General features: G+C 51.1%; 1 protein-coding gene across 1 annotated transcript in view; it reads right to left on the reverse strand.

Moving 5' to 3' along the window:
• Window positions 1-5778: 5778 nt before the first annotated feature.
• The window catches only part of TIMP2 (TIMP metallopeptidase inhibitor 2), a 47206-nt gene continuing 27455 nt past the window's right edge, over window positions 5779-25529 (reverse strand). Inside the window, exons 2-5 of the mRNA XM_081027534.1 lie at window positions 20000-20100; window positions 17851-17959; window positions 10178-10302; window positions 5779-8736 (exon numbers count right to left, since the gene is read on the reverse strand). Of these exons, the coding sequence (XP_080883660.1) occupies window positions 8539-8736; window positions 10178-10302; window positions 17851-17959; window positions 20000-20100 (533 nt within the window). The 3' untranslated portion in view covers window positions 5779-8538. The remainder of the gene's footprint in view (window positions 8737-10177; window positions 10303-17850; window positions 17960-19999; window positions 20101-25529) is intronic.

The raw sequence follows: 25529 nt of genomic DNA on the forward strand, positions 1-25529 counted from the left end.
TGCGATGTGTCCCCACGTGAGCCCACTCGGTGCCCTCAGACCAGGGTCCAAACGGGGACCTTTCCCGCGGGTGCGGGCCGGACCCACGTGCGCCGAGTGACTCAGTGTGGACGCGGGTGGGGGGGAACTGGCAGCGGAACCGGACACTCGGGCTTTATTCCAGCGCTGTCCTGATTAGCAGGGCTTTGGGGGCACAGCTTTTAACTAACCTGGGCCTCAGTTTCCTCGTCTAAGACGCCCTCCCGCATCTCTTCGGTTCTCATATCAAAGCCAGCGACCTTCGCCTCTACTGCAGAGCTCCTCCTGCCACTTGAGGACATCATCTGATTGAATCCTCATGGCCACCCACAAAAAAGATACTTGTTCCCATTTTACAGATGAAGAGACTCGAGTGTGCAAGATCCCAGCAAGCAAGTGGTGACCGGAGGGTTTAGACCCAGGTTTTTGTCAGGCCCCAACTTCAAACCTTTAACTGCTCTCGGGGATACCCTGCACATTCTTCAGCGATGACAAAGGAATTGCCTGACAGGCCTGCGTGCTGCTTGAGAATGGAAACGCACATCTTGACTTGGGAGGAGCCCTTGGCCACCCACACCCCCGCCTGCTTCCCCTTCAGACTCCCTGGGAGACGCCACCCGAGTGGAATCTCGAGTATGTTCACGTGGGTCCCCATAGAAGTCCTTCCTGAGGTACTCAATCGCAGAGGTCACCTGAGAAATGCAAATTAAAACCTCCTGGATCATAAATGATGAACGTCTGAGTATCACCTTGTCTTGTGCATCTGAAACTAATTAAAAAATAAAAATAAAAAAATACTAAATTTAAAAACAAAACAAAACAAAAACCTCCTGGATCAAATATATGGTGATGGAAGGAGGAGACTCTGGGTGGTGAACACACAATGGGATTTATAGAGGATGTAATACAGAATTGTACACCTGAAATCTGTAATTTCACTAACAATTGTCACCCCAATAAATTAAAAAAAAAAAAAGCTCCATGACATACATTCATACATTTCACCCCCTCTAGAGCATCTAAAATAAAGACTAGATGTTGGAAAGAATGTGGCGCATACAGAGTAAGATGATACAACTGTTTTGGAAACTTACTTGAATATTTCTTTAAGTAACATGAACACTTACCCTGTGAACACATCCATTGGTCACCACTACAGGCTGGCAAATTCCAAATGCACAGGGGCCGACCTCCTCCCTGACATTTGGAGTCACGGGTCCAGTAAGTGCCTCCTGGACCTCTCCCCCGGAGGCCCCACAGCACCTGTGTCACCTGCCCAGAAACGATGCGTCCCCACCCTCCCCTAAGCTGCCTCTCCATTTCTGCCCCATTGCCCACTTGGGCTGCTGTGCTGGGGCTCTGACCAAACCCTGCCCTTTTCAGCTCTTTCCAGTTCCCTTGTGAACTGGCTTCCAGCGGGGCTCTGGCCACTGGGGGCACTGGTACCACTGGAGAGCAGAGGACAGGAGAAGCAGGGCCATTTTATCCCTTCCTCTCCGCTTTGAATGGAGTTTCTGGCAGTGGCTCCAGCTCTAACCAGAGAGGCACCCTGTGGCCCCAGCCTCTCCACATAAAAGACTTTTTTAAAGAAAGGTTTCACTGAGCCAAAAATGCTCACCAAAAAGAAGACTGGTCTTGGGGCGTGAAGTCCAAACCACTAGCAGCAAAGACACACGTCCACCGACTTGGAGTTGGCAAGCATTTTTATACATCAAGTAGGGGGGAGTGGGAAGAAAGACGTAGGCCGTCTGAAGGAATTTGCATGAGCTGTAGGCAAAGGGGTGGGAGAAGGTGGCATGGGCCAGCTCTGAGAGGAGTCCAAAAACAGAAAGGTCTCTGCTCCTGCAGCCGAGGCTCCTGGAATTCACTGGTGCCTGGCTGGCAGAATCTGCGGAAATACCCACCTGGAAATTAATCTGAACTTTCAACAGACACAGAAGGCCTGTGAGCAGTCTTTTGATAGCTGGCCCGCAGCCATTTAACAGACTACCAGTTCTCTCTCACTCACTCCCGGGCACCTATAATTTATTGACAACATCTCAGAATTTTCTCCTTGTCACTTCCATCAGGAGGTAACCAACCCCTGCACACACACCCCTGCCCCATTTTAAAGGCTGTATAGAATGGTTTTGGTGTTCCTGGTTGGACCTGGGCTGATACAGACAGAAACCCTGCCGGGCCAGCATTTTGGGCTCCTCTTTCTCTCACCCCATGTAAGTCATCAGTCAACAGACTTTGCTAATTTTACCTCTTCAATATTCCTCAGACCATTCCCTCTACTTCATCTAATTGCCCAAGTAATGCCCCACTCCATCTTCTGCATTATTAAAATAGCTAAAGCCATTGCTCAAACTGCCAAACATATTTTAAAAGGCCTAACTGAACGTATTGTGCTCGTGTCTGAAACCCTCTCGTCCCCTGAAGCTGATGGGAAAGCCAAGCTCCTCAACTTAGTCTCTAATGGACCCTGGAGGCTGGCTCCTGCCTGCTCCTCTCCCCTCATACCCAGCCACTTCCTGCCCTGGTCCTTCAGCAGAGTAGATCCGAATGCCCCCAGACTCCAATCAGGCTGGCTCTGCTACAGGCTCCAGCTGGTCTTTGGCCTAAAATTCCCTTTCCCACTTGCCCATCAACCACCACGTCTGGCATCACCTCCTCCAAGAAGTCTTCCTGGATCCCCCCACCCCCGCATCCCTGCCATTAGGTTGGTACTGCCCTTGGGCTGGCCTGCACATTCCATTTATACATTCAATTGGAATGCTCTGGACTTCTCCTCCCTCTCCTACCATAACTCTTAAGAGTAAGCACTACGGCCTACTCATCTGTGTACAAGTCTAAGGAAAACATCCCCACCGCTGCTGGGTGGAAGATGGTCTGACCCTTACAGGGTAAGCTGCTTCCCCTGAGCCACCTCTGTAAGGGGCTCTGTGGTCCCTCGAGGTGCCGAGGAAGGATCACAGGAGCGTGAGCTACTGAAGAGCTGGGCCTGGGAGTCCGCCTCTGCCTGGGTTCAAATCCCAGCTCCAGGGCTTACTGGCCGGGTGACCAGGTAACTCCACCTCCCAGGTAACTCCACCTCCCACGCCTCAGTTTCCTTATCTATCAAGTGGGGAAGATGAGAGGACCGATTGCTCAGAGTTGGCAAACATTCATTGAGAGAACGTCTGCAAAACCCTACCTAGCACAAGTCCTGGCATGAAGTAAACATTAGCCATGACTGGAATTACTAGATGTATTGGAACGATTTCCTCAGCGGCTGCCCATGGGAGTCTAGCTGCAGAGTGTCCTGAGCTGGGGGACAGATCACGAAAGGAAAGGGACAGGACTTGTATGCCAAAAAGAGTTACCACAGCAGGCCCGAGGCTGCTCTCCTCCGGAAGCTCACTTACCAGGTTGGATTTCGGGAAGCTACCCCCATTTCCCGGTAAGAATGGCTCACGGGCCTCAGTGTTAGTTGATGCCGAACATCTGCTTTCCTTCTGGGAGTCTGAAATCGTGGCTCTGTGATGGTCAGAGGGTGTCTGCGTGGCCAGCACCCCATCAAAACCCTGGGGCCAAGTCTCTCATCAGCTCCTTCGGTTAAGACCTTGCTCCTGCTCCTCCCCTCACCCCCGACTCCACTTAAAGGGACAAAGCAAGACTTAAAACTTTCAGCTTTCTTTATTTCTAGGTAATGCACGCAGCACAACCTGTCTTGGATCCCATTCTCAAATCCACTCAGCCTTTCTCTGTGACCCCCACCCCCGCCCCCAGACACTGCACCATCCCGCAGATTCCAATTTGGATTTCTCTCATGTTTTTGTTTTAATTGGAAAGAAAGATTTCCCCAGTTGCTACAGAATGAAAGTGTGTGGAATGGAATTAGCTCATGTTTCTGAAGGTCTCTTCTTTGCACACTCCATTTGTTTCTCGGAGAAAAATCTGCCCGTTAGAGCTAAATGATTCCCCCCAATCAAAGCACCACTTTTCTCTGCAACACGATTGAAGTCACCTGCGTGTGCCGAGGTGCACTGTGGGTCAGCTCAAAGCTCGAACCCAGGGCTGTTCATGAACTTCAAAGTCTTGATGCAAAATCTATGCTAAGAGCAAGTCGCCTGTAAGAAACCTGACCCCCAGCAAAGTATCTGTAGGTCCACGATTTGGGTTTCTATTTTTTTTTTAACGTTAGAGCAGGTAAACACATACCCATTAGAAAGTAGGAGGAAAAAGACTTACAAAGTATGTCACCCGCTCCTGTGGCTCTTCCACACACCCCCACCCCAGTCTTTCCAAATTGGATCCTGCAGGGTCCATTGCTGCCTTTCCATTTTGAACCCACATGTGTCTATTGGGTGTTCTGATCAGAGTCAGGCTGTCCTCAGTTGACCCCATTCCCTTTTCTCTCACAGAATGAGCAAAACTGAGGGGGAAATAATGGTGCCTGGTGGGATCCATAACAATCTGGCCACCCCATATGTGGGTCCTCAAACTGATTTAAAATTGTTTGCAAACATCAAGAAAACTTGGATAATTGTTGCAACCGGATCAGGGGTGCATGGAGTTTGTTATAACATTCTCTCATTTTTGCCTACATTTGAAATTGTCCATAATAAGCAGTGTTTTTAAAGTCACGTTTGACCTAAATACATAAATGAAATGGGTAGCAATTGTCTGGTGTTGTTTGCTTCAAATGGGGCGTGCAGGTTGGGACAGGCACAAGTGCCAGGAAAGGTCATTTGTATGACAAAGTTTTTGTCCTATTTTTCTAATATGCTGCTACGAACTACTTTCTCCATATATTTCACCATATGGAAAAAACCCAAATATTTCTGCTGCTGGGGACGTTAAGTGGACGGCACTTAATGCTTCGTGGCAGACATCAATGCAAACTTCGTCCCACTAACTCCTTACTGCTTCAGAAAGGCAAAAGTGTTTGTTCTTGCGGATTAGGCAAAACTGCACAAAACGGGCAACATAAACCTTCTGGCATGTTCCTGCAAACACAAATACAACATGTGGGCCGGGCTGGGTAGGTGTTCTAGTATACCATACAAGAATTTTCATATGGTGACTTGAAGTAACATGACACTTGGGTACAAGTTTAAATTATGCCGGGGCCATCATTCCCAGCACATGAGAAAGAGGAGAAGGGCAAAGAGGGAGGAAGGGGAACCCACAGAATAAGAGACTCGAGGAAGCAACTGCAACATACGCACCTTATTTGGATCCTGATTCAAACCAATAAGCCATAAAAAAACAGCATTTACAAGACTGTCAGACATGTCGGAATGCTGACCAGGTATCTGATGACATTCGTGGTTTCTAGTTTTTAAGGTGTGATAAAAATATTTTGGGAATGTGTTTAAACAGTTCTTACTCTTTTGATATACTTACAGAAACACTTAGAGGTGAAACTGTGATGTCTGGAATTTTCCCTTCCTGATCCTCTTGGGTGGAGAGGGCGCAAATCGCTTCCTGGTCGGGGATGGAAGGTGGGGGCAGGGCTCTGCTTTTCTGTGTGCGTTAACAAAACATGAGACGCCTGTGCCAAATGAATGTGGGGCCCTGTCCTATGCTCCTGTCCTTTGCCAATTTCAGAAGATCCTGCTCCTGGTCTCTGCTGCATCTCATTTGTTTCTCTCAGCACGCCCAGACCTGTTTCTCTTGGGGACAAATCACCTCCCCGCCCCCCATGGGAGAGGTTCATTTGGAGGTGTTTGGAGGTACAGCTAGAAAGCAGCAGCTTTGAGCAGCAGACACAGCCACACGGAGAGAGCCAAGTTCTCTTGGATAATACTGTTTATTGTCCGTTGACCGAGCGATCACTCAAGAATGATACAAAGCACTAGAGACATGCGCAGTCTGCTTGTCGCCTTTCAACAACTCTCGTGTTCCCAGCACAGGAAGGTCTCAGACTTCATATTCCAGCAAAAACACATTGCCCCAAAATTTAAAAATAATAATAATAATAAAAAAAAGAATCCGAACAAAAACAAACAAAATCAACAAAGCTTTAAATTACGGAAGCAAGTCCGATATTTCTTATTACTTACCAAGCAAAGATTTGAAAATAACTACAATGTAAACTTTATTTTAAATATTTTGAGTTGCTTGCATGAAGACAAGAATAGAGGGAGGCAAGAGCAGTGCTTAGAATATAACATATAAATTAAACAACGCCAAATGGAAAGCCTTCTGAAACTATATATATATTGCAATCATTGACTGTGAAGGTAAATATTTGAGTGGCTTTCTCTCTCGCCTGCCACTGGGCACTTCATCTTGACTGTTTTTTTTTCCTGCTCAGCATGGCTAATAGACCAACGTGCAGGGTTTGAACATCAAGGCCATCTTTTAGAACCAGCTGACTCAAAGATCCTTTCTTTTATAATAATTTGAACCAGAGAACAAAAGGTGAAGACAGGAAAAGCTATGATACTCAAAGAACTAAAGACAAGAGCTGAAGGGACCACCATCAGAAGCCAGGGCCATACCATGCTCTCCACTCTGGGTCATATGCTTCCACGATGCAGAAACCTTTCAAAAACAAAAAGTGCAAGTCTAACACCTACCAAGGGGAATAAAAAACACAGCACAGGAATGATTACAACTGATGTCAGAAAACAAACCAAAACATTTAAAAAATCAGCAGAAACAGGAGTACATGTTACATATGATAACACCATAGAAGCCAACGGGGGTGGGGTGTTAAATTGATCGGAGGGTCTGGTGTTCTCGTTTATACTGAAATCACACGGACTGGTCCATTACGACACCTTGCAGACTTTATACCACTATACAGCATGAACGCGCCGTTGGAGCGGGGCTGATTCCTGGATCTTTTCCTAGTCTGCCCTGAAAAGGGAAGTCATCAAAATCTATGCTGACCAGCTCCCTGGAGGGCATGGGGGCTGCATGCCACTTGGGGGTCAGGAGTCTTACAGGTGCTTTGGAGTTCCCACAGAATAGAGCAGGCTTAGAAAATGGCGACTTAAAAGCATTGCAGAAGGACCACTCACAGGCTGCCAGACCTCAGTGTCATCGGGTGTGTGCACGCGTGCACACACGTGCATAATGTGCATGTTTGCACACATGCACGAAACACTCAGGACTTTTATCTTTACAACACAAGTAGGAAGAAAAAGAAGATTATTGTTACTGAGAAATTTCTGCCCAGGTTCACCCCCATTTTACTAGCATCACAAAACCATTTTTAGGGAACAAACAGGATTCCTAGTCTCCTATGAAGTTTCTTAATGGAGACATCTTTGTAATATAATATAAGCAGAGGATGGGTTCTGCAACTTGGGTTCACGTGCTATTTGAGAATTCATCTTTAGAAGAATGAGATGTCTCTTAAAGCGGGCCACAGGGTCCTGGAGGCCCAGAAACGAGTTTTGCCAAAGCCACCTTCTGCCAAGGTGTGTCCCGTCCTAGGCAGGACTTTCTAAGACACTTAGCTAACGTCTCTCGCAGAAATACAGGCACAGCACGGGGACTGTCAGGCTTTGAGGGCAGTCATATTACACCTTCTCTGGTGGGGCTCTGAGGTGTGTTGGGGAACATGCCCTCAGGGTGTGCAAACAGAGAGTACCTAGCTCATGCCACTGGCCACACACGAAGGCTTGCAAGGACAATTCACACAACTCCATCTAGACGCCCGGGGCCAGAATGAGGAGGAGGAAGCATGAGTGATTTCAGAAGCTCAAGAACAAACCACAAGGGCAGCCAATCATCCCCTAAACATCTGTCTTCAGGGCAGAATGTCCCATATTTCCCTAAGGGTTGGGGAATGTGTGTGTGTGTGTGTGGTGGTGGGGGGACTGAAATGACTTGGCTAAAGCTGAAGTTTGTTACTCCCACATCTCTACGAGGCCCGGAGGGAGGCTCCCACTGGAATTCTGAGAATTAACAAGATTAATGGGGCTCCTTCCAGAACAAGCCACTGGTCCAGGGCTGCTCCTGGAGTATTTGGGAGTCACAGGTGCTGAGAGTCCGTGGTTGGCACAGGGGACACGGGGATGGGCAGGGTACTTGGAAGGGGCAGTGGCTGCCACCCGAGGGCCAGAGGTGTGGAAGGTGCAGGAAACGAGGGACATGCCCCTCTCGAGAGGAAAGGGACCTGGTAGGCCTGCTACACAGTCTTGCAACGACCCTCAAATGTTTCTGCAAAATGCACATTTCCAGGCTCTGCCCTGACCAGGCCAGGGGGACCCCTAAATGCTGCCCGCTCAGCATCTGTGACAGTGCCAAGGCTGAGCCTGGGAGGAAGGCCTGTGTGTCCTACCCCTGGCCACACCCCAGGATCGAAGACTGAGGCGCACAGTGGACAGGCTGGCGGGTGCAGTGTGGGACCGACCTCTCCCTCCAGAACCACAACCGTGTTTACAAGGAAAAAGGGGCGGGGAGGAGAATCACAGTAATTTAGACCCACTTGGATGACTGTTTTATTCATGCTATTTCCAGGAAGGGATGTCAGAGCTGGACCAGTCGAAACTCTTGGAGGCTTTTCAGTTGACCACAGGGGTGCTGATGGCCCGCTTACGGGTCCTCGATGTCAAGAAACTCCTGCTTGGGGGGCGCCGCTCCGCGGTACCACGCGCAGGAGCCGTCGCTCCTCTTGATGCAGGCGAAGAACTTCGCCTGGTGACCGTTGATGTTCTTCTCCGTGACCCAGTCCATCCAGAGGCACTCGTCCGGGGAGGAAATGTAGCAAGGGATCATGGGGCAGCGTGTGATCTAGGAAGAGGGGCACCGAGGTGGACTCAATCAGGGACCCAGGCCGCTCGGGGCGTCTCCAGAACCCCAGCACACGCCTGGCAAAGGCAGTCAAACCGTTGGTTGAATGAAAGACCAAATAAGTGAAGCAGAGAATGAGGGAACTGGGACTAGCGTCAAACCTGCTCCACCAAGAGCCTTTCCCGAGTCCCATCCTGTCCAAACGGCAGCAGGCAGCCTGCCCAAGGGGAGATGAAGCCTGGGGGAGCCTTCTGCGTGGCCTCTGCACCCCCAGCTACTGCAGACGCTCCTCCACTCTGGCCCGTCTGGTCCACCTTCTCCGAGCATGGCAAAATGGCCTTAGCTTAGCCCCGCCCTCCCGGGAGTATAACAATAATCGTAACCACCACCACAAAGGGTCTTAAATTTCCCGGAGACAGGTGCAGGTCACATCAAAAGGATGGTGTCTTGCTGTCAAGCACGCTGGGGCTTAGAGGGGACCAGCAAGCTGAGTCTATAGGAGGGTGAAAATTTCCTGGCCACGTAATGAAAAAGGAACTGGTTTGTGATTTCATGTTGGGTAGAGGGGTTCCCCCAACCTACGTGACTACGTGTAGCTGTAGGTCGGAATTCACATCTCAGGTGAGCTAAGGGCCAGGGTGGGAGGATCTACGAGGATGGGCAGGAGGGCCGTGCACACAGAGCCACCGGCACCAGCCAATCCCAGCTGCCTCACCGCAGGGTCGTGCGTGGCTCGGCACCGCCTGGGCCCACACTCACTACTGGTGACGCAGAGGGGCACCTGTTACCCAGCAGCGCTTCCTGCGTCGAGGCTGGCGGGAGCAGGGATGGGGACGGAAGGGTGTCAGGAGATGACAGGACCTTGGGGGCCAGGGGCTGGGTACAGCTCCCCTTCTACAGCTGCCTAAGTGTCAGGGCTGCCCTCACGGTGCTTGGCACAACGCCTGAGCCACAATTAAGAAGCGGCGTTGGAGTTTCAGGTGTTCTTGACACACAGACCCCACATTTACAAGGACCCGCATGGAAACGGCTGGAACTGTGGGCAACAACAGTGTAACACTTGGGACACTTCGTACAGCACACCAGTCTTTGCACTTGTACGTTTGTAGAAAAACACCCATGGAGCATCTTCTCCCCACAAAAGTCCTCCTCCTAGAAGGCTTCCCTTCCTAGAAGCTACAGGCCACATGCCAGATTCCCTTTACCTCCCAAATATCCCTCGGCAGTGGTGTGTCCAGGGCTCTGCGGGGACCAGACCCCAAAGGCTCTGGCCCTGGCCAGAAAGCCTTACTTGTGAAGAGGCCACACCTCCCCAGAGCCCGGTGCTAAGTCCAGACCCTGTGCATCGAGAGGCCCTGGAAAGCCAGGCATCAAACCCGGGCAGTCTACCTGGAGGTGGCGGTAATGAGGTGAAGCCTGGAAGGAGGTGATGCCCGCTTACCTTGCACTCGCAGCCCATCTGGTACCTGTGGTTCAGGCTCTTCTTCTGGGTGGTGCTCAGGGTGTCCCAGGGCACAATGAAGTCACACAGGGTGATGTGCATCTTGCCATTCCCCTCAGCCTTTCCTGAGGAGACACAGGGTCACCAAGCTCAGGGCAAGTTACGAGTTCTCCTCCTGCCCACCTCCCAAATCTGGACGCAGCTCGGGCAGGTGGAGGTTTAGTTCTGACAATACTGTGTGTTGTGGTCTGAGCCGTGCCCACCCCCCGCCAATTCGTATGATGAAGCACCTCAGATGTGACTGGATTTGGAGAGAGGGGGTCATGAGGATGGGTGAGCCCTGACCCAGTATGAGACCGCGGTCCTTATGAGAAGAGGAGAGAAGGACATGGACACGCACAGAGACGGCCGTTTGCAAGCGGAGGAGAGCGGCCTCAGGAGAACCAACTCTGCCGACACCTTGGTCTTGGACTTCCAGCCTCCACAGTGTGAGGAAATACATGTCTGTGGTTGAAGTCATACAGTCTGTGGCATTTTGTTCCAGCAGCCTGAGCTGACTCACACACAGTGGATTGCTTATTCTGAGTATAAAAGATTGCATGCTCACTGTTGAAAACATCGGAGCAGCAGAAAAGAATAAAAAAATAAATAAATAAATAAAAAACCTCCCCTATTTACATTACCACGGCTAACATTTTGATGTATTTTCTTCCAATATTCTTTTATGCACATGTATTGACATAAAAACCATGTTGTATGTAGATTCTGTTGTTTCCTGTTTCATTTTTCACCAAATATTTATTCATGAGCATTTTCTCCATTTGAGGTCAAACTGGTAATTCTGGGTTTTTCCTTTACCCACAGCAAAACCATGGACTTTTATGCAGTTGGGAATCTGCTCGGAATTCCCACCGTTGGGATGATGAGATGCTATTCGTCTCACTCACCTTGGGCTCCCGACTTGGCTCCCTCCCTGCCTTTGCAGTCTTGGCATTAGAATAGCAGGAGAAAAAGACAAAGGCGTGTATTCTGCTGAATGACAGAACCCAACGAGGCCTGCGGAGGTCATGTAAAATCTAACCCCTCCTGCTAGGATGGCACCTTGCCAGGAGACACAAATGCCCAGTAATGAGCACCAGAAGGGAGCTGTCCCCTGCTCACCTCTGAGTGACACCCCTCGGGCTGTCCCCTGCTCACCTCTGAGTGACAAAGCTTCAGTGCATCCAGCTTACTGACCTCAGGGACAGTGCTGGCCAAGGGGAATCCACTAACAGAAACGTGCCCAGTGAAGTAATAACGCAGCTTGTCCACTGCACCCCAACAGGCACGAATGACACTGCGGCCTGTGCCAGGGGAAACGCAGACTGGCTTTCCCGAGGCTCCGAGCAGGCAGTGACATCCTGTGGGCTGCGCAGACTGCACGCGACACCCTCGAGTATGAACTCTTATGCCCTTGTTTGTGTTTGAACTGCCCTCTTAGCTTTGGGCGCCCCACTTTTCCCTGTATCTGTTTGGATTTATTTGTATGACATTCCAGGGGAGAAAATGGATTCGATGGATCAAGAAGCAGGCATTTATTTTGAATCCTACTCACTAAAAAGGAAGTGTTCAGGTGGCCTTCAACACTTCATAGATATTTGACTTTTCTTCTAGACCTGTAGCCATTTTCTATGAGTTCAGAATAGCTAGGGAAGGAGCAGAACTACCAGATGGCAAGTAACTCACTCCTACATCCTGGTTTCTTCTGGCACTTACTACCTGGACAGGTGTACTGCAGCCCCTCCCCTGCCCAGCCTCATCATTCCTTACAGACAGACCAAGTTCCATTCTGGTTCCGCCCTCCAACTTTCTAGAGCAGTGTTTGCTGTAGCCCTGACTGGCATCAATATCCCTCTTTCTATTGTTCATTGTTTTTCGTATGCCTCTTACTCCTTAACCACATCATAAGCATATGTAAGGGCTGTGTCTGAATCCTTTTCTAGCCACAGTTCCTTGCACGTAGTAATTGCTCAATAAAAGTTTACTCATGATGACTTGGGTATTTATTCTACCAATTCACCTCATTATCTGTCTTTTCCTGCTGTCTTCCTTTTCAACCTTTTCATTACCAATTCAAGCTTCTGCAGAGAGTAAGCAAAGGCAGGACATGGAGATGAAATACACATTGTCTCTTTTCAACGGCCCTCGTTCCTGGGCTGACATGGAAGCCATGTGTAAATGGAGTAGCCTCTCAGAACGTTAAAAGGAAACCCCTTTTCAGAAGAGATAATTAAGACTTGGCTGGGCATGCATGTGTGAGCATCTGTTACAATATTCTACTCTCATGTCTGCCTCGGAAAAAAGCAAAGTCTTTCCTGGAGACAGAAAAATAGGAATTAATTAAAATTTGTAGCTGAGCATTGCATGTTTATTTTTCCTTTGGGGGGAGAAGACTGCAGAAGGAAATTGCAGGGCCAATTCTGTAAGAGTTCCCGAGCACGAGCATCTCCTGGTGCCCAGTGTGACATGTGGACTTGAGTCACCAGCCCCGGAGGGGATAGGCTGCCTCAGCCCTGTGGTTACTGGCAGGGCTGTAACCAGTGCCGGCGGAGTGGTTTGCTGCACCCCGTGATTTCTGGCTAGCAGGAGAAAAAGATCTAGAATCTGTGCTTCAGAAAGTAGACAGCAGATCTGATCTGGAGCTGTGTCACTGAGCCCGGGGCAGAAGTCGGATTAGACAGGTTCCTCGGCAACGAGCTGAGTCAGCCACCGTTAGAAGTGCCTTCCATTGATCTACGTCCCATGACCAGTTAGGAAACTGAAATGTGCCCCATGGCACCTGCTTGCTTCTGATATGAACTGTAAGGTAGGCTGAGGTGATAGGCACACAGTGTTCCCAGGCGAATGCACGCGTATCTTTAAATGTCTTTAACTTTTATGACACGTGGAGCTACAGTTTGGATGGCTCAGTTGTAGCAAGCCTGTAAAAGGGGTGTTGCAGTTACTTGCATAACTAATAGTCTTCTCATTCAGATTGGGGACAGTTTAAAGGACCCGTGTTTAGGAACAAAACACAGACATGTTATATGTTACATAAATATGGATGATTGAGCTTCTGCATGCGAGAAAATGCCAACATTAACAGAGAGGAATGGAAATTATCAGGCTTTCTGTGATTGACCCTTTTTGTGTAGACCTACACAAAAAGATTCTACATCTGGACACACAAGCCTCTCCCTTTCAGACAAGGGGTTGAGCAAAATACATTCTCCTACCATGGCCCCCAGAGAAATAAAACAAAGCAACCACCAGCAAAATAATCACCACGAAGCAGTGGTACAGACTCTGTCCTGGGCGCCTGTCCCTGATGCACACTTTCTGAGCAGCCCTGCGGGTTCCTCACACTCATTGGGGCATAAGGGATGAGGACAGGACTTGAGCCACACACTCAGCAGAGACACTGCATGTCGGGAGACACCGGGGCTCCTGACTGCTGGACGTAAGCCACCTTCTGGGCTGTCCTGCACTGGGACCCGGCCAAAGTGTCCTGTGATCTGAACCGTCCCTCTCACGGAATGAGGGCAATGCCAAGGTCCTCAGGATCTCTGGGCGAAAGGCAGGTCTGACTGACCACAGAAGGCCACAGAAGACGAAGAGGACGTCCGAGAGTCCTTTTGCAAGGGAGGTAATGGACCTCGGCTGCTGGGTGCAGCCCTCCTGAGTATTCGGCGCCTCTGGGATGAAAGGTCTGTCTCTGACCCAGAGCAGGGAAGGTTCTAGTTAGAACCTTGGTCCTGGCCACACACCGGATGTGCCTGGGGAGCTTTAGAAAGGCTGATGCCTGGGCCCCGCGCCCGGAGATTCTGCTGGAATCGGTCGGGGTGCAGCCTGAGCTTCAGGATTTTTACAAACTCCCTGTGGAATTCTAATAAGCAATGCAGGTGGGTTGGATGTTGGGGCATCTAAAACCTGGGCCGAACGAACAAAGTGGCCGAGCGTAAGAGACCCAGGAGTCAGGAAGACCAGGATCTAAATTCTGGCCACACTGTTCCTCGCAGCGTGACCCAGGCCGAGGCGTGCTGAGACACGTCTGACCACCAGCTTTCTTGGGAAGAAAAGCTCCAGTGTTTCCATCTGCTGATTTCTATGGTGTAAAGATTCCCACCCTTGCCAATTTTAAGCTATCGACATGAAATCAACTAAAATTTAACGATCGGCTCGAGCAAGTGGGGTCAGGCATGCACCACGTGCCCGGGGCACACTGCTCCAACACCCCATTCCTTACCTGAAAAATAGGGATCATAATAGCTCCTTCTTCATAGAGGGCTGAGAGGATTAAATGCAATCAACGTGACAAGCATTTGGAGAACATCCGTGCCAGGAAAAGGGCACTGCGACTTCCATTCCAGGGAGGTGACAAAGAGTGTCATAGAACCTAGGCCAAGGTCCCTTACCACCCAGGAGCCCCCAGTGGTGGGACGCCGCCCCTCCCCCTTTAAACGAGAGCTTCCGCGGCTCTGTAGTTTGGCCAGACAGCCCCTAGAGGGCGGTGCGAGGAGCCTGAGCTCTCATTTTGCAGGGCTGTTCCTCACTCACAAACACAAAAAGGACGCAGAAAACTAGAAGCCATTGATTTGTGAGGGCAGTAAGTTCCTTGCTCCGTGAGAGGTTTTGTCTCCCTTCTCTTGTCTGCAGCGCTTGTGTTTCTGATCATAAAAGATGTCATAATTTGCAAAATCTAGCAAATACAGGAAAGTAGGAAAAAGGAGACATAACCGGGGCCAACTTGCAGGCTGGTTTGCCCCCATACTGTTCCTGCACCTCCTAGCCCCTCACTGGACGCCTGTTCCCGTCTGTACTGTGAGCGCCACGTAACGCTCTTTCTTTGCTGTCTCCTGTGTTACTGGGATGGCAGAGTTGGCTTGTGAATTTTGTGCATCCTGATTTCGTCCCCATCCCCCTCTCCCCACGTGATGTTATTTCTCTCATAAAAATGTAGATACTGGGAATGGAAGATGGTGCAGCTGCTTTGGAAAACAGTCTAGCAGTTCCTCAAGTGATTAAACATAGTTACCATATGTCCCACGATTCTACTCCTAGGTATCTATGCAAGAGCAATGAAAACACACGTCCACACAAAAACCCACACACGAATGGGTCACAGCAGCATCATTCATAATTGTCAAAAGGTGGAAACAACCCCGACGTCCATGAAATGACAAATGGGGTGACAAAATGTGGCGTGTCCATTCAATGGAATATTATTCAGCCACAGAAAGGTGTGCAGTTCTGACACACGCTACAACATGGACGTACTTGAAAAACATTAAGCCGACTGAAAGAAGCCAAACACAAGGGGTCACATAGTATATGCTTCCGTTATAAGCATTCTAAGTACTATATGCTTCCGTTAATATAGAAGTCTGGAATAGGGAAATCTCTACAGTCAGAGAGTGACTCTACAGATTGCTGAGAGCTGGGCATGGGGAGAACAGGAGGGTTTGGGAAGGTCACAGCTAAGGGTACCCGGTTCCTTTTTGGCTGTGGTGATGAAGGTTGCACAATTCTGTCAATCGTTCTACAACAAAACCACTTTCAATGGGTGCATTGTACGGTGTATGAATGGTATCTCAATAAAACTGTTACAAATAATAGAGGCTCTTAAGTAAACATTTAGGAAGTTCAGAAGTTCCTGTGAAAGAAGGAACAAAAGTCCCTCATCCTCAAGGAAAGAGACAAAAGTCTTCATGCAATGACAAAGAAACCAGGGAAGGAGACGCTGGGCATGAGCATTTGAGGAAGGGAGGGGAGTAGGACCCAAGGACAGATCACAGAAGTCTCCTCGGTCATTTTGCAGTGACCTCTCACCGCATAGTCAAGGTCAGTGCCTTTTCTGACACTAACTCGGGATCCTTGCACCTTCAAGGGTCTCTCTCTCTGTCTTTGCACCTGCGAAGCATTCACTCGCTACTCCATCTGCCCCCACACAAAACGTGTCTCATCCTCTCTGATCTCTCTCGTGCCCCCACTTGGGAATGTGAGCGTGCTTCCTGACAGCAGGGGCCCAGGGACTCCCCTTCCAAACTCCTGTGTCCGAGCACAGGGCTAGGCACGCAGGGAACCCACTCAGTACGGGTTGATTTGTGTGTGTGTGTGTGGGGGGAGGTACAAATAACCTAAACAGAAGGAAAGCCCCGCAAATTATGGAGAATTTGGATTCCGAGTTTACTTTTATGATTAAGTTTGGATGGTGGAGAAAAAGATAACGTCAGTGGAGGGGAGCGGTCCTAAGATCCCATCCCTTCGTGTCTCCTTAAATTTTTGATCCGACTCCCACGTTCCCAAGGAAGACAGCAGTCATGTTCCCTAACTGACCGACACAGCGCTGGCCAGTCCAGTGGCCACGAGCCACATGAGGCTGTTTCTATTTATACTGAAACGGATTGAAATGAAGTGACAGTGCAGCCACGGTCCCTCAGAGGCAGTAGCACAAACGGGGGCCCGTGCACTCAGTAGCCAGCCACCTGCAGCTGCCACGCGGACAGCAGAGACACGGGGCACACCATTCTTGGTCCTTGGAAGGTCCACGGGATCGATGTCAAGTCCGAGCAATTCTGCCCCCCAGGGGCCATTTCATGATGTCTGGAGACCCCCCCTAGAGGGAGGGTGTTATGGCAATTAGTGTGTAGAGGCCAGTGACGCAGCTAAATATCCTACAAAGCATAGGAAGCCCCCACGACAAAGAATGATCTGGCCCCAAATGTCAACAGTGCAGAGGTGGAGCAACCCCTGCTCTGGACTCCTGGGGTGCAGCCTGGAGGAGGTAGTAGAAAGAAGTAAAGGGAAAGGTTTGTATGTACAAATAAAGTATGAAAAAGGAGATGAAACAATAAACACAACGTGGCCAGACAATGGAACACGATTCGTCCTTGAAAAGGAAGGAATTCTGACACCTGCTACACAGATAGACCCGGAGGACGTGATGTTGAGGGACACAGACCAGACACAGAAGGACAAGTATGGCCCCCTCAGAGGACGTCCCTAGAGGAGTCAAGTCTATAGGGACAGGAAGTAGAAGGTGGATGCCAGGAGCTGTGAGTGTGTAATGGGAGGATGGAGGGTCCTAGGGATGGATGGGGGGGTGGTTGTACAAGGGTGTGAATGTGCTTAATGCCACCGAACTAACTGCACATGGAAAAATGATTCAAATGGTAAATTTTGTTATGTATATTTTACCACAATGAAAGAAAGAGATACGGGTAAGAAGTATACTGTACGTGGAACAGTACCACCAGATTTAAAACAAGATTTCAACTCTCCTTCCAGCTTCCTGCTCAGCCTTCGGCCTGCATTCCAGCATCTAAGCACAAGCCTCCCGTCCAGGAACAAAAGGCTAAAATTCTCACCGCTTTGTGTCCACCTGACCTCAAATTTCCTACAACCACAGGTTTATTTCGTTTCTTCCCATCAAGTCACACTGGTTCCACTGTTCTAACATAGGGGAATGCCATGGGCTTCTCTGATGGGAAAAGGCAGGGAAGCCCTGAGACTTCTGTATTCAGCCACTCTCGGCGTCAGGCCATGTTCCACCGGCTGCTCCTCACGCTCCCCATGTCCCCGCCCCTGGAGCCAGGAGGCACAGCCCTGGATGGTCTCCAAGAATATGCCATGCATGTCCCTACCCACATACATACCTGCAATGAGATATTCCTTCTTTCCTCCAACGTCCAGCGAGACCCCGCAGATGGCGGAAGAGGGGGCCGTGTAGATAAACTCTATGTCTTTGTCAGGTCCTTTGAACATCTGGGAAGACGAGAGTGAGGAGATGTAAGCAGAGACAGGCTGTACAGCTCGTGAAATGATCCCCCCCAGAACACATGGGGTACTGCCCCACCTGCCCCCGTGGTGCTGAGGGCATGGGAGTGGGGGACAGAAACGTGCCAGTGATGTGGATGGAAGACAACCTTTCCTAATGCAAAGCGATTCTTTAGTCATTCATCGCTTAGTGTGGCCGTTGTCAGCAGGCTGCGCATAACGCCCTCAGACGACACCTGTGCTCTCCCTGCCGCCAACGAGGGCATTTCAGAATCTCTGTGGAGGGCCTTGTATATCTCCAGGTGATTCTGACCCATCATGGAGGGCCACCACCTTTGTACAATTCCAGGAATTTGATCAAGCACTGGCTACTTGATGGGGAGCAGAGCAGACAGGCACCCCCGAGATTAGGATGTCTGATGTCTCAACTTCCGAGTGACGTACAGCCTTTTGGGAACACACCTGCTGCCCAGGTGAAGGGCGCATAGTTCCGGCGCCCTGGAAGGAAGTGGGAAAGGCCCAGCCGGGGAGTTCCTGCTGCCCCCCTGGGGGACAGTGACAGGCAGGGATGTGAGTGGACTGAGAATGGTTCTCCACCCCAGTTTTGGGGGCACAGCCCAATGGAGCTCCAGGACCACACAACAAAGGAGCTAAACCAGGGGTGCAGAACGTAGACAGCCCAGGCTTTGCAATTCCACTCGAACCTTATGAGGTTCCTAAGCCGAGGTTAGTTAATAGCACTGGCTTTTGTTTTGGGGGGTTTTTATGGAGAGCTTCACTAAGCAAACCCAAAGGGGGCAGGGTCACCCCCAATGTCACGAGGAACCAACTTTGCAAGAGCTGCACTCCAGCCCAGGCCCAGAAAGGTCATGTCGATGGTGACAACATGCCGTGCTAAGTGACATCTTTCACCAACGAGCTAGCAGCTGGCCTTGGGGGTAACAACAGCCTTGTCACAACCCCTTCATGAGGTCCTACGAGCAGAGCAGACGTGTCCTCTTTCCCGCTTCATAAATAGAGAGCTGGCCATTGAGGGACTGGGTCACGCCCTTAAATGGCACATATGCAATGATTAAGCGTTTCACTGACCTGCAGATAACAGTTATTTTCTACTTTTTATTTTTATAGTAAAATTAAACACAAATGGTGACAAATACTACCACAAAGCTGTCCCTCCAGTGGGAGCCGAGAATTTTCTTCCCTTCTGTAGACCAAGTTAGTTCTTGTGGGAAACAGAAACCTTCCGCCAACACTGGTCCTACCCTGCCAACCTCCCCCATGGTCCCCCATGTCTCTCTCTCAAACACGGGGTCCTTGCCACATGCCCTTGAATGTGAACAATGTTCCAAAATAACCGAACAAACCCTCCAGCACCTTCCCCTCGGTCCAAAGCTCCGGATGCCTGCCTATCCCTCTCCAGCTGGCAAATCGTCTTTTCTGTCACCATCCAGGCTGTAGCTGCCATTTCTTCCTTCACTCCCCTCTTTCCGGAAGCCACCCCCAACCGCACCTGTCCCCAGGAGCCCACCTTTCCCCAAATCCTTCCTCCTCTTAGAACTTAAAGGCAACCAGACAAGACTAGATCCCACACCCCAGTTGAGGGGAATTAGGGCTTCCAGGGGCATTGACCGAGTTCTCGCTGCCTTCGATCCCCCCAACAACTAAGGCACAGACAGAGGTTCCCAGAACATTCCATAGATGCCATGCTGAACGTGGTACCTGAACCCGAGGCTATGCCACCGCGTTATTCTCCATCCAAAGGAAGAGAACACATTCCTGCGATAACCCAGTTGGCGGGACCACAGCGTGTCCACACAACTTTTCAGGCATTTATGGTGAAGGAAAACCAGATCAACTTGCGGCTTGATATCCTTACTGTCTGTTCCACGGACGAGTGGACCTCGTCCAGGGACCCAGAGGCACCCAGAGACACTTCCACACGGTCTCCATCCTCTGGGGGACCCAGCCTCACTCCCAGCCCTCCCGACGCTCTGCCCAATGGAGCAGCTCGGCGACAGTCACTCTTACCTTTATCTGCTTGATCTCGTACTGAATCCTCTTGATGGGGTTGCCATAGATGTCGTTCCCAGAGTCCACCTCCTTCTCACTGACCACTTTGGCCCTGATCACTGCAGAACACAAGGGCACAGAGGTGAGATGAGTCCCGGCAGCGACACCATCTGGCTCTGAGGATGGGGACCCCAGCCCCCAGCAGGTTTCAGACTCTACACAAATTGAGAGGGTGGGCCGAGAGCTAACTCGGACACTCCTGGTTCCAGGATTCTCCAACAAGAGTCCTCTGTCAAGTGGGGCCAAAAGCAGAAGCTCTAGTCCCTTGTGACGGGCGCCTGGCCGTCACTGATTAAAACAAAGCTCTCGATTGCTGTCAGGCTTGAGAGCCTTGGGGCTTTTTCATTCTCTCCAAGGTGCACGTGTTGGTGGCTTGGGAAGCAGATGAGCAAATTAACTGGCCTTAATCCTGATCAGTTAAGGGTGCTGAGATTCCCCAACCCCATCCACAGCCCATTAGCAAACGCCTTTTCAGGATAAGGCAGAAGGACCATTACCTACCTTAGAGAGCCCTCATCATACTTAGGTTGGGGGAGGGGGGTCTCATATCTAAAAGGTCTATCCTGCTGTCCTCCTAATCTGTCCTAAAGTGTCCCCAGAAAATGTCCTGGGGATGATTCTTTGTAATAACACAAATTCTATCAGGGACATGACAGAGAAAGCGTCCAGTGTCTCAACCCAAAGGGCATTAAATGGCGTGAACAGTGGTCACATGGCAGGCCTAAGGGACAGATGCTGAGGAAGGAGGCCAAATGCTCAGAAAGATGATCCCAGACCAGGACACAAGATAAAAGACAGGGGACGAGGTCGGGCTGGAAAGTTTCCAGAATGTTCCCCGGAGCCTGACGTTGCCCCTGAGCCATGCACCACGGGACGTTGCTCCACCCCGTAACCTGAGGGTCACGGATCAGCAGTTCACACTGTCACTTGCGCAAGACCCTCCCTTTTTTCATTTCAAGGCTTATCAGCTGGTGGCATAAACTGTTTTAATGGCTTTAAAAGCTTTGCCCTCCAAAGCCTGCTGTGCAGGGTCACTCTAGGTGACTGTCATGTTATTGCAGATGTGAGCAAAATAGAGAAATGAGGAACAGACAGTGCCAGGCTCAAAGGAGCCTCCCACCTCCACCTCGGGAGGGCAGCTCGGACCTTAGAAGCGGCTGGCCCGGGCTGTGTTTCCCCACAGAGCAGGGAGGCCAAGGGATGTGGGACCCCCCCATCTGTGCCCATTCCCCGGGACCCCAGAAGTGCGAGAAGTGCTCTTTAGATCTCGGCCTGGTACCAGAGCCCCCCACCACGGCCCGACCGCCCGCACAGGCTCAAACATCATTTTTATTTCTCCTTCTGTTGGAGCTGAGTCATGACCGGCCCAGGCCACAGGTTCCTGTTTCCCAGGCTAAGCCAGGCCCCGACGTGCAAAGCCACATCTAGGAAATGCCACCCAGTGGGACACCCCACAACACAGGGCTTTGCCCTTGGTAGCAGGTCACCGTTTCCAGCGTCTCCTCCTAAGCCCCCACCCCCAGCACCACGTGCAAACATCTACCTTGGCTGCCGTCTGCCCCCGTCTAAAATAGGAAACGTTTCACAACCTGGCGCCAGCCAGTGGCTATTTCAATTGCCTTGGCAGCCCCCACTCTTACTGTTCCACTAGCCCATAATACTCTCCTAACCCTGAACCTGCCCAGGGGTGTCCCCACCTCTGGACAAGCAAGTTCCTCTGCCCTGAATGCCATCTCCCCCTCCCTGCCTGAAGAACTTCTACTCATCCTTCAAGAACCAGTTAAAATTGCCCTTTCTTGACTTCCTCTGGGAAACCCTGTCCTCCTATAGCACTTGGCACATCCTGCATTTCTTGTCTGTCCTGCTGTAAACACCTGCACATTTGTCTGCTCAGGGCGCTGGGAGCCTCTACCAGGGAGCAGCTACATTCTAACCACAGAAATTAATGCTCAAACATTAGTAAACATTTGCTGAGCCGAACCTGACAGACTAGGGTTGGCAGCCCGGGTAGCGTTTGTCTTTGGTCCCTCTTACTACCTGCCTAATCTGTACTTTACTGCAACATTACACACACACAAAAGTGTTTATGCCAATCAGTAAACGTACAGAACAACCCGTCGTAAGTGTGCTCTTCTGAACATCGTCACCAGCTCATGGTATCAAACGGACCGGGAACATCCAAAGGCGACAATGGTTCTAGAAGGAGCAACGCTGCCAGATTTTACTACGGCACCCCCAATTCTGCATGCTTTTTGGAACTTTCTGGAACTGCTTTCCAGAGGTCTCCGACCCTGCACACTGCCTCACACACAACAGGTGTTCACTAAACACCCCATCGGTGACCAGAAAATAAGCAAAAACTACTGCCAAACAGCCGGAAGGTTCCATTCCATCCTGTGCACTGAGGTCCATACATCTTTCTCCTACGCAAGCCCAGAAGGCTCCCAGGCAGTCTGAGTTCTCGTTCGAAAGGGACAGCACAGGTTAAGCCTTTCTTTAGCCCCCTCCCTGCTGTGTGGTCTCAGGGAAGTTGACTGACCTTGCAGAGACACACCACTTATGTCTGAAACGCAGCACCCACCACCGCCCCGCCTCCCTCTGGCAGACTGTGCTGATGACCAGGAGGTGTGGCATGTGTGACACAGTGCCAGGCACATAACACACGTGTCTGGATCAGGACCACCGAACAAGAGACCTGCGGAGGACACTGGCGTCACCTCTCCTGGTCTCCGTGGGTGAGAGCTGTGTCACAGCCCTGCTCGGGTCCAGACAGCCTGTCCCAGTCGGTACAAACCCCAAGTCTGGGTTTGTTTGACAGTTTCCTGACGTATCTGCTTTGCTTTGGAGCTGCAGACCACACGTTTTCCTTTCCCAAATTGTCAGAAAAGGAGACTGCGTGGCTCCAGGGGCCAGGGCAGACACGTGGGGTTAAGACCAGACGGCTACCGAGTGCCGAGGCCGTAGCCGAGGCCGCCAGTGGTTTGCAGCAAAGGGGGCAAGGGCCAGGAGCATCCTGACAACTATTCAGAATTCTTCGGGGTCTCTGAATTCTGTGTGGGAACCTCCTCCCCACTTTGTAGAATAAGAGATCACGAGAATCCAGAGAGGCAGAGAAGGGCCAGTTCTAGGGAAACTTCCCCAAAGCATCAACACCCTCCAGGCATGAAGGAGAGATGCTGGGCTCACCCCGTCCCAAAGAGCCCAGGGCAGCAGGGACTGTCAGCAGTCAGCTCTCTCGGGTCAGGGGGACACTCGCAAAGCTTTGGCAGATGGATTCATCGCAGCGAGGATCCCGCCAGCCAGGTGAAGTTTTCCTGAGCGGAAACTGGACGGATGGGCCCCACAGGGGGCATGGGCTGGGGCGGTGTCACAGAGGGCCCCAGCCAGCTCGGACCATCCACCTTCTGCCCCTGACAAGAGGCCATAGTGGGGCCTGTCTTCCATGCCACACTTAGAGCTCAGGGTTGGGCCGCCTCTCAAGTGCAAACCCTAAAAGCATGGGCCCCTCCTGCTTGTCCAAAGGGAGAAAGGGGTGGGGTGAGGGATGGTCTTCAGTCACAGACCTTGCCTTCAAGGAGCATCCAACCCAGGCAAGGAGACAGACGGGGGACAGGAAAACAAGCAGCAGACTCTTTCCAACTTCCAGGGGTCGGTGGGAAGGGAGGCAAGGAGAGATCTCCAGAAATGTATTTCCTGCACCCAAGGTGATTGGTAGAGGAATAGAGGCCACTCCAAGTGAGGGGTGGGCCTCCCTGGGACCCAGGTCACTTAAGGAACAGGGCTGGGGAAAAGCAAAGACACCCAAAACAATCTGGGAAGAAATTAACGTCCAGGCCCGAAGACATGTTTACTGAACACCTACTATGTGCGGGGTCTGGTGTTTGGCCCTGGGGTGGGGGATGGGCACACATACTGCTCAGGAGCGGGTTGCTCTGCTCTGCCCCCACCTCTGGCCCCAGGAACCGGGGCGGCAGGAGGAGAGAGGGTCTTCGTAACGACTCCTGTTCTAACTGCTTTGCTCCCAAAAATGATGGTCTCTCCCTGGGCTGCTCAGATTTTGTTTTTAGTTCTTTCCCTTCTGCCGTTAACACAACATCTGGGTTTGAGATCAAGGGTGATACACTGGCTGATGAATTCACCGCCAGATGTTGGCTACTGGAATGCACAACCGTCCGCTTAATTCAAAGCACACGCAACCGCAGAGCCCCGCCCCCAGCTCTGGGCCTCGGACACCACATGATGTCACTTCCCCCTGCTAGGAGCCTGCAAAAACAATCCCCAGTACAGCCGCCAGATTTGGGATGGAAAAGAACTGGGTGGGTGGAAAGTCAAGGTCACGAACGACAATCCAAAGAATACAGGCCACTCCAGACTGGGAGAGATGGCAACCACCAGGGAAAACCAAGAGGTCAGATGGGTGGGGGAGGAGGGGGCAGAGGACAGCGAGGGGGCTTGTGGGAACCCTGGGGCTGTGTCCAGTACACCATGTGGCTTGAGCCAACCCAGAGGTGTGACACTCAGCCCAAGCTGAGGTTCACGTCCCCTTCCCTCACCCCACCACCACCTTTGAGTCCTACTGTGTTCCTGGAAGTTCTGGAGAAGCCAGAGAAGCACAAGCTGTGTTCATTCTCTCCGGGAAGCCAGGCCCTGCCCAACAACTGCCTCTAAGAAGTTTATTTATTTTCCATTTGCTGAATTATCTTTCTTATCTTGCCACGGGCCCCCTGCTCTCAGGAGGATCCCATATGCCATGTATATGAGTATATCCTGTAGGCCCTTTCTCAGTGGTAGTGAGGCCACTCTGCCGCGCATGGGCTCCCAACCCCGGAGCACAGGGAAACCTGCAGTTATTAATACGTGACTTGGGAGACATTCACGGCCTTGTCCCCATGCACTCAACACACTCCGTCCAACTCCCAGCCCCGTGCCTACTGAGCAGAGCTTCTGGCTGAGGGAAAAATCACGCATGTGTCCAGAAGAGGTGTGAGAATCCCAGGATCTGGAAAAACGTCTGTCTAATACAAGGTCAAACTCCGGCCCCCAGTCACACTGGCTTAGACGGGCAGGGTTGGCTCAGTGTCAGCAGAGGCCACCGCCCCACGCAGCCCAGCCCACCTACTGCAGCCTCCAGCTTGGACCTGGGAGGGAGGCCCAGGGCAGTGGGTGTGAGCAGGGACAGTGCCACTCTGCTCTTGGAGCTTGCTCACAGCCCTCTGGAAAATACCCAGAGGTCCTTCCAATGAGGAACACACGCTCCCAGTGCCATGCACTGTAGGGTAGGAGGAGGTAGGGGACCAGCCAGCACATTTCCAAAGACCCTGCTGGCCCCAATCAAGAGAGGGTGGGCCTTCTGCTGTGACTGGAATGGCAAGAGGCTGACAGGACCGTGGGCACTGATTTGAGAGGAGCAGTACCCATGAGCAGTCACGGGGGGCCAGCCACAGAGGACTCCGCACTTCTTAGATGCAAATGGTGTAACTGCCGCCAG

The sequence above is a fragment of the Rhinolophus hipposideros genome (genome assembly GCF_964194185.1).
Source record: "Rhinolophus hipposideros genome assembly, chromosome: 20".
Lineage (NCBI taxonomy): Eukaryota > Metazoa > Chordata > Mammalia > Chiroptera > Rhinolophidae > Rhinolophus > Rhinolophus hipposideros.